This window comes from Oncorhynchus nerka, linkage group LG20 (genome assembly GCF_034236695.1).
Source record: "Oncorhynchus nerka isolate Pitt River linkage group LG20, Oner_Uvic_2.0, whole genome shotgun sequence".
NCBI lineage: Eukaryota > Metazoa > Chordata > Actinopteri > Salmoniformes > Salmonidae > Oncorhynchus > Oncorhynchus nerka.
Window position 1 is genome coordinate 65,691,914 of NC_088415.1, and position 8,162 is coordinate 65,700,075.

An 8,162-nucleotide genomic window follows, 5' to 3' on the forward strand; every position below is an offset into this window, starting at 1 on the left:
AGTTGCTCTCTCTCTCTCTCTCTCGCTCTCTCTCATTACCACTTCTCTTTATTTAGCTAGTATGCAAGCTGCGCTTTAACACAGCATGAGATAAGGTTGAGAATGGTCAATGCTATCTTATCGAGACTACTCCAACATTAATTTATAGGAAATCGAGATGAATTTATTCAGTTGATATATTATATACTATTATTTACCATTCTCCTCCTTCACCATTTTGAGCAGGTTCAATGGCATTCTTTATTTCTTGACTACAAACCCCGAATCCCCATTTATTTGAATGCTGTCATTGTCTGTGTAGCGTGACCCAGATACCCTCTCTGTCAGACTAAAGGAGGAAGCCAAGCAAAGGAACAGAAAAACACGGGAGCACATGACGCAATGCAGGCAGAATTATATACCCCTCAGATATGCAGAGGCATTTGATGATGAAAGAGGAGCGGATGGAAGGAAAGGAGGCAGCACTGGGATGAATGTGTGGGGGGGGATACAGGAGAATATACAGAAACTGCAGTCGCTCGCTCTGATTTGGCAGGTCGCCGAGTTCACTCGCTTCACAATGAGAACACTGAGAACACTTTTAAGTCACATTTTCTGCCTTTTTTTCCCCCTGGATGAGGTTGGAAAGAGTTTGGGAACCTAACGAACCGATTTATGTGACAATCACACATTATGATTTAATTACCACCGTGATATCAATGAAATACCAGTATGATCAAAACACCACAAATGTAAGTGGAATCCACAAATACCCCTGCTAGGTAGCAAGCAGACAATGCTTTTTTTTCTTTCGCGATAGGATAATTACAGTCTACGCTAACTTATTCTAGTTGAGCAGTGGTGGTGAATGAAGTGACGGTCTAATTAAGCGTTTATTGTCTGCGTCAGTGTCATCATCCCTTAACCTGCCGAGACACATCATCAGTCAGTCAGTCAGTCCTCCCTACAGGCAGATTAGTCATGTGGAAATACACGTGAGAGACACACAGCCACGAGGGAGATACTCCTTATACTTGCATCCTGACACGTCACAGAAACTATCGTTGGCGACTCACAGTTGAAGAACATGGAAGCACTCAAACATTATGAGTGACTAATTGAAGAACATGAAAAGCTGAACAATTGACCGAATAGATGTTGACTGGTTTGGGTGCAACTCTCTTATTAACAGACAGATGTCAAGTAGTGTTATATGATGATGAATCACCCCGAGTGTAAAGTGTTTGAAGAGGCTCAAGTTGAAAATGCTCGAGTCGTTCTAGATGAGCCTCCCCACCCGGAAGTGTATTCATTTGAGGGTAATACAGTGCAGATGTTCATTTGATGCAGTAACGATCAAGAGAACATCTTGGGCAAATCTCCGTTGGAATCTTTCCCAGAATGCAGCTGTCTGGCTCCGGCTGTGTCCAGTTAAATTCTGTTCACATCACTTACCCCCCTCCCAGTAGACAATACACGGCAAATTGGCCGGTGTTGATTTCGCTGTGTACCATTTCTAGTGTGGATTCAGGAGTTAAAGAGCAACTGCCCCTAAAAACTGACTTCTCCTTCAGAAAACAGACTGTGGCATCAATATGAGTCAGAAACATGTATTATATTGTCAAAATTGACTACAAAGTGCCAATAGGATGCATTTAGGTCATAAAGGCAATCTAGTCCAAAACAGAGTTTTGTGAGACTTGTAGTCGTGACTGCAGCACCATGTAAATGAAGGTTGGGTTTGTTTTAATCTTGCCCACAGCTGACAGCACAAGTAATCATCAGTTTGTTCGAAGCAGCACACGACTCTATCTAACTGCCTGTGGTACATTTGGGTTGACTTTGGATATCCCTATGGGGCTAGTTAGGGACCGTCAGTAAATTGCACAATGTACATGGGACAATATGTTAAAATTCCAATATCTTCAAAGTTCAATGATTTAAACCCCTCAAACTAACTATAAATTGTAGAAATAGGCTATCCAAAGTCAAACCAATTTTGTCCCAATCAATTGATTGATTAATCTTGTGCTACACAAAGACAAATAATATACATTTTCTTAACTAATCCAATCAGTTGGTAAGATTTATTGCACTCGTTACTGAAATGTTTGTTCCAGTTTAAATGGTAGTATTTTCTGTCAAGTTTCCTAACCGTGACAGTCATTCTGAATGCAGGTTGCGGTGAATAAAAATGACTTGCGGTCCTGATGTCGCCTGTAAACCAGGAGTTTCCTAACACCACTGTGTTAGGGTCAAACTAGGCCATCAAAGTTAAGCCTTAATATATACCGTATGTAATGTATTGTCATACAGTTGAATTGTAATAACATTCACCGAGGTGAAAGCCACATTCCTTTAAAGGGAAAGAATTCAACAACCATGTCATTAACAAATACAGTCATGGGGCATAACTCTACAATTCACTCAAAGAAAAGGCACCATGGGAAATATGCAAACTTGGCTTTACACAAGGGATCATCAACTAGATTCACCCGCGGGCCAATTTGTTCTTGAGCGGATGGTCAGGGTACCAGAACATAATTACAGATAGAACAAAGTGACCGCAAGAAGCTCAAACGTATATCATATTTGTCATTTCAAACCTTGCTTACATTTGTATTCGATCACATAAATCTCTCTATAATGCCATGGAATACTTTGGAACAGATGTCCAAAATTAAAATCTCTTGGGAGTTTATTTGCTTTAAAGTCTTTTATGTCCAAACAATAAAAAATAAAAATGTTTGAGCCAAGTAAGGCCGCCAGTTGGGGACCCCTGCGTTCCACCATATTCAGCCCACACGACTCACTGTAACAGTGTTTTTCTTTAACACTAATAGGAGTTAATTCTATTCACTGTGAATAACACTGGCAAGTGTGATGCATTAACACTCAAAATGCAACACTCTAATCAGAGTACCTTTTACACTCTGTAGAGTGGGACCGTATATACTCTTAAGACAGTGCTTAAAATGAACTCCTTTTAAGTGTTGATTTAAAACTGCCAAATTTACTGCGTGCCTGTCTGCATTCAAATGACTGCCCATACATAAACAAATGCAAAACCTGCAATGGGGCTTTTCACGCTATTTCTGAATTTGTCCATATTCTCCCTTTCTTTGCCCTCACACTTCATCCCTCCCTCTGTCTTCCCACCTTCCACTCTTTATCAAAATTCTTTGATGTCTGTTTTCACACTCTTTTCTCTCCACCAAAGAGAGAGAAGAGATGCTCCTCATCTCCACGGCAGTGTGTGTCACAGCTCAGCTCCGATTGTATTCCTCCGCCTCCCAGTCAGGTCTATTCAGACTCATTTAACTGAAATCTAAAACTTCAATCTCACCCTTTTTTTTTGCAGAGCTTGAAGCAAAGTAGTAACTCATCTGCAAAATACATCTTTGCCTCTTTTTTTTCTCCATCCTCTTATTCTCCCTCTTCTTCATCTTCTGACGACTTTCTTCTAGCCAGTCTTCGGTCTTCACAAGAGGTTATCACTGTGGTCTATTGTGTACAAAGTATTTCCTTCCCACCTGGGAGAAGTAGATAGATAGAAACCTGTTAAATCAAATTACCCCCCAATCACATTCTAAGCAGAGAGAGAAAGTAAGAGATATGATAGTGTACCTGCCATTTTAGACTTTAAGAGGCTGTGATTGCTTGCTGCTGAAACCCCTTCACCTGCCAAGTCCTGGATTCAGTTGTTCACAGGATTTGTTCTCTATAGCTCTCTGAAACGTTTTCAAATTATTTCGAATTCATCTGTAAAATGAGAGTTTTTCTCAAATAAATCAGTCCCTTTTTGAGGGCACCCAAATCTGAGACAGACCGACTGAATCCAGGCCTGATTTTTGAAGCCTCCTCCTCGTTCCTCTTTTGTGTTATTTCAAGTAATTTTTTATTTTTTTTAAGCCGCAATAAAAAAGCATATGTTTTACTTTTTTTTGTTGCATATCAGCAGTTCTTAGGCAAGATAGCCTGAGCAGACACACTTGATGTGAGTGGTGGTAAAGTGAGTCTTTGCACCGTGCCTGTGTGTCGTGGTGGTGTTGGGGGCTGTGCTTGAGATGGCCGTAAAGTCTTTGTTCGACATTACTCCTTTCTTTTTTTTTCTTTTTTTTAAGGGTGGAATGAATGTTTTATTCATTGTCACATTGTTTTTTACCTCCACCTCCCACACAGCTTTTTTTCCTCTCATGACTTCGGTGTTAATGATGTTATGTTGATCTTGCATTGTCGTTGTTACCTGGCTTAGCTACATTATCTGTGTGTTGTGTTGCTGTAATGTTCCATTTTTTTTCTTATTCTTTTTCTCTCTCATTTGTGAAATATTGTTCAGGATATCTTCTGTGTTGTCTATGATGTTCAGACATGATGATGCTAGATGGAGACACATATGATAGAAAACTACAGTTAAAAACTACAGTTACGGTCAAATCTGAAGTAGAGTAAGCGTCAAAGTATTGGGTAAGCGACAATAATGCATGGTGAATCATGTGTTGTGTGATTTTGGAGTCACTTTTGTCGTAAATAAGAATAGAACGTTTTTCTAAAGTTGTCTACATTAATGCGGATGCTACCATGGTTACGGATCGTCCTGAATGAATTGTGAATAATGGTGAGAAAGTTACACGCACAAAGATCATACCCCCAAGACATGCGAACCTCTCACCATTACAATAACAGGGGAGGTTAGCATTCTTTTGGAGGGGGGGTATGATATTTACGCCTCTGTAATTTTCTCACTCATCATTATTCATGATTAATTCAGGATTATGTAGAATTATTTAATGTAGAAGTGTTTAGAAACGTATTATATTCTTATTTACAATAAAAGTGACTCGAAAATGACACGATACATTATTTACCATTAATTTCTATTGGGCACAAAATAATCTGAAACACAACCAAAACAAACAGCAGATGCATCCAACAAGTCGCAAGCTTGATGGAGGCATTGCGTGCTAGGAATATGGGACCAAATACTACACTTTTGGCCAATTTAATACACAGAAGTGAATTTGTCCCAATACTTTTGGTCCCCTAAAATGGGGGCACTATGTACAAAAAGTGCTGTCATTTCTAAACGCTTCACCTGAAATGAATGAAAATACCCTTCAATTAAAACTGACAGTCTGCACCTTAACCTCATCGTCATTGTATCATTTTAAATTCAAGTGTTCTGGAGTACAGAGCCAAAACAATAAATAATGTCACTGTCCCAATACTTTTGGAACTCACTGTACTTGAACCTCTTTAATTGTATATTTTATGAACATATAAATATGATATAAATCAATGTAAAATATCCAGATAGCAAAGGTTACAAACACTTAACAGTGAGGTGTCCTGAGCAGTATCAAACTGTATTGTATTATTGATTTGATATTGATTCTTAACTTTAAAACAGGGATATCTAATCCCGGTATCGTGCTTCTCGTTGCAGGGCAGCATTCTCTGACCCACAGCAGGGACATCAGTGCCATGGACACCCTACCCCTCAACGGAAACTTTAACAACAGCTACTCCCTGCGTGACCAGGAAGACAACCAGGAAGACGACTATGAGGACATTGTGGGCGTGGTCGGGGGCGTGGTCCACGGCCCGGGGGACCTGGGGGGCCTCAGCCTGGATGACGCCGCCTTCGAGAAGATGATCATCTCTGAGCTGGTGCACAACAACCTGAGGCCCCGCGGGGCCCCCAAGGGCCACAACCCCCATAGGGATAGCAGGGACAGGGACCAGGCCCCTCTCCAGACCAGGGTGACTGTGGGCAGGGATAGGGGTTGTGGGGGTGGAAGCAGCAGCGAAGATGATGCCGTAGTGGTGGACCACGCTGAGGCTTCGTCCCCCCAGAGAGGCAGTATAGTCGGGGTAGTAGGTGGAGGTCACCCCACCCTAGAGTTGCTGCTGCATCCCCACCATAAGGAGGCGTTAGAGGCCCCACTCCTGCCCCAGAGGACTCACTCCCTGCTCTACAGCGCCCACAAGGCCCCCAGGAGGGCTGTGGAGGGCCCTGGGTGCCACGGCTCAGAGACAGTGGGGGCAACAGGGGACGGGGATTCCCAGTCACCCAACAACAACAGGGACTCCCTGTACACCAGCATGCCCAATCTGAGAGACTCTCCCTCAGCCTCCCCCTCAGCCTCATCCTACCCCCCCGATGAAGATGATAACCTGTCACATTCCCCCAGGAGCGAGGGGGAGGACCTGTACCATAAAAGCATGCCTGAGCTGGGCGACGGGCCCCAGCCCCTGTCCTACTACCACATAAACCGAGGCACCAGCAATGGGTGCATCGTATCCCCCAGCGCTGAGGACTGTGTACCCGAGGGAGAGGGCCCCCGGGACGGACAGATGCAGCTCATTACCAGCCTCTGAGCAGATGGGTGGAGGAAGGAGAGAAAGCACTTCTCTGGTGTTTTTGCACAGGTTTGAACATATGTATGTGTGTGGGCTTTGGTTGATGTCAAGACTATTGCCAGCCCTCATCGGTTCTCCCAGCCCTCCATCTCTGCACTCCTAATGACCCGTCGGAGCGGGAAGTGAAATGTTTGTGAGTGGTAGGGAGGAAGGAGATGGATTACTTTTTCACACACACACACAAATATCCTCTGAAACCGTCTGTCTGTCTGTGGACTTGAACTGCTCTGCTCTGCTGTGGGACTTCAGAGAGGTAAATGCATAGACCACTACAAGTGTCAGAGAGAAGTCTGTCTGGCGCCATTCCTGTCCAGCCTGCATTTGTATTATATTGAAGAAGAGAAAAAAAACATGGTGTAGAACTCCAGGTTTAGAACTTTTGGAACACTGGTGAAGTGTTCCTGGAGGGGATTCCAGAATGAATGAGGATGAGTATCTGTTGGGTCCTGGACTCTAGAATGTTCTAGAGTCATTCCACTAAATAGTGAGGACTGTCAAACAAAGAACCACTAATTCAGACTCAGGCCTTATATTTTCTCTATTGCACATTTAACTGTTGTCAGAGTAATAGCTAAAAGAAAATATATTTTGCTGTACCACAAGTGTAAAAAAAAAATGAAAAAATGTTATGGCAACCAGTTATACAACATTTCAATGTTGAGAAGATTATTCTCGAAGCAGGTTGCTCAAATCTGTTTTTTCCTCTCACTTGACTCATTGTGGTATGTTTGAACATAAAAAAATCAAATAAAAAAATCAATTTTTAAAAAATCCCATAATAAACCATACATCTTCATTTGTGAAGTGCTTTTTGCTTTCATGAATCAAGAGTTTTGCCAGTAATATTTTGTGTTAACACCATGCCAAGCACAGATTTGGCGTGAATTTGGTCGTTGTGTAATTTATTTTACTTGAAAGAAATTGTCAGGTTTCAAAAAATGTGTCAACGCGATATTTCAAGTTTTACAAGCATATTTCAGCCTTTGACACTAATTAATTTATTAACAGTTATTGAAAATTTGAAAAAGTAAAATGGTTTGGAAGTGTGACTTGTTTCAGCACTGTTTAGGTTCATATCATTTATTTTGTACGATCCCATTGTCGGCTTATATAAAAATTCAACTCTTGTTTGATATCAAATAAATGTGAGACTTTTTCTTGTTTGCAAATGTCTGACTATTCTTTCTTTCAAGTCCAGACATGGCTCATGATGATGACTGTAAGCTTCTGTTTAGACCTGCAGCCATGGAGAGGAATGGCAAAAGGAGAGTCATCAGATTTATCCTGCTCAATAACTTTCATTCAAATGTTATTGCCTAGTAAGGTCTTGCAGCAAGCAGGTAGGTCCTGGTTCGAACTGGCCACCCAGTTGCTGTTAGTAGACGACGTACGTCTGCTCAGTTCAGCATTTAACTGTGACATACACTTCATTAGACGATGTGAGATGCCAATTCTCTGTCAGACTGCAGAGGGAGAGAGAGGGAGAGCAAAGCAGAGGCCCGAGGCCAAGGCAGAGCAGAGTTGAGCTGCTAAGTCCACCGTGGCTCCCTGCCGCGGTGTTTGAATGTCAGCCTCTGCGTTTACATAGAGCCATCCAGATCCAACAGGCCCGGGGCCGGGAGACATTGAACAGGTCTGTTATATTATATGGGAAACTTGGCTTCACGTTTGCTTATAAATCAGATGAAATCCAAAAGCTGATGACCAGGACCCATGCATACAGTAGTACAGTCAGGCTCTCTCGGACACACAGTTCCTTT

General features: G+C 42.2%; 1 protein-coding gene across 1 annotated transcript in view; it reads left to right on the plus strand.

Moving 5' to 3' along the window:
• LOC115102977 (adhesion G protein-coupled receptor L2-like) overlaps positions 1 to 7,565 on the plus strand; it is a 117,758-nt gene extending 110,193 nt beyond the window's left edge. The window contains exon 21 of the mRNA XM_065005689.1: positions 5,426 to 7,565. Coding sequence (XP_064861761.1) covers positions 5,426 to 6,360 — 935 coding nt within the window. The 3' untranslated portion in view covers positions 6,361 to 7,565. The remainder of the gene's footprint in view (positions 1 to 5,425) is intronic.
• Positions 7,566 to 8,162: the final 597 nt, after the last annotated feature.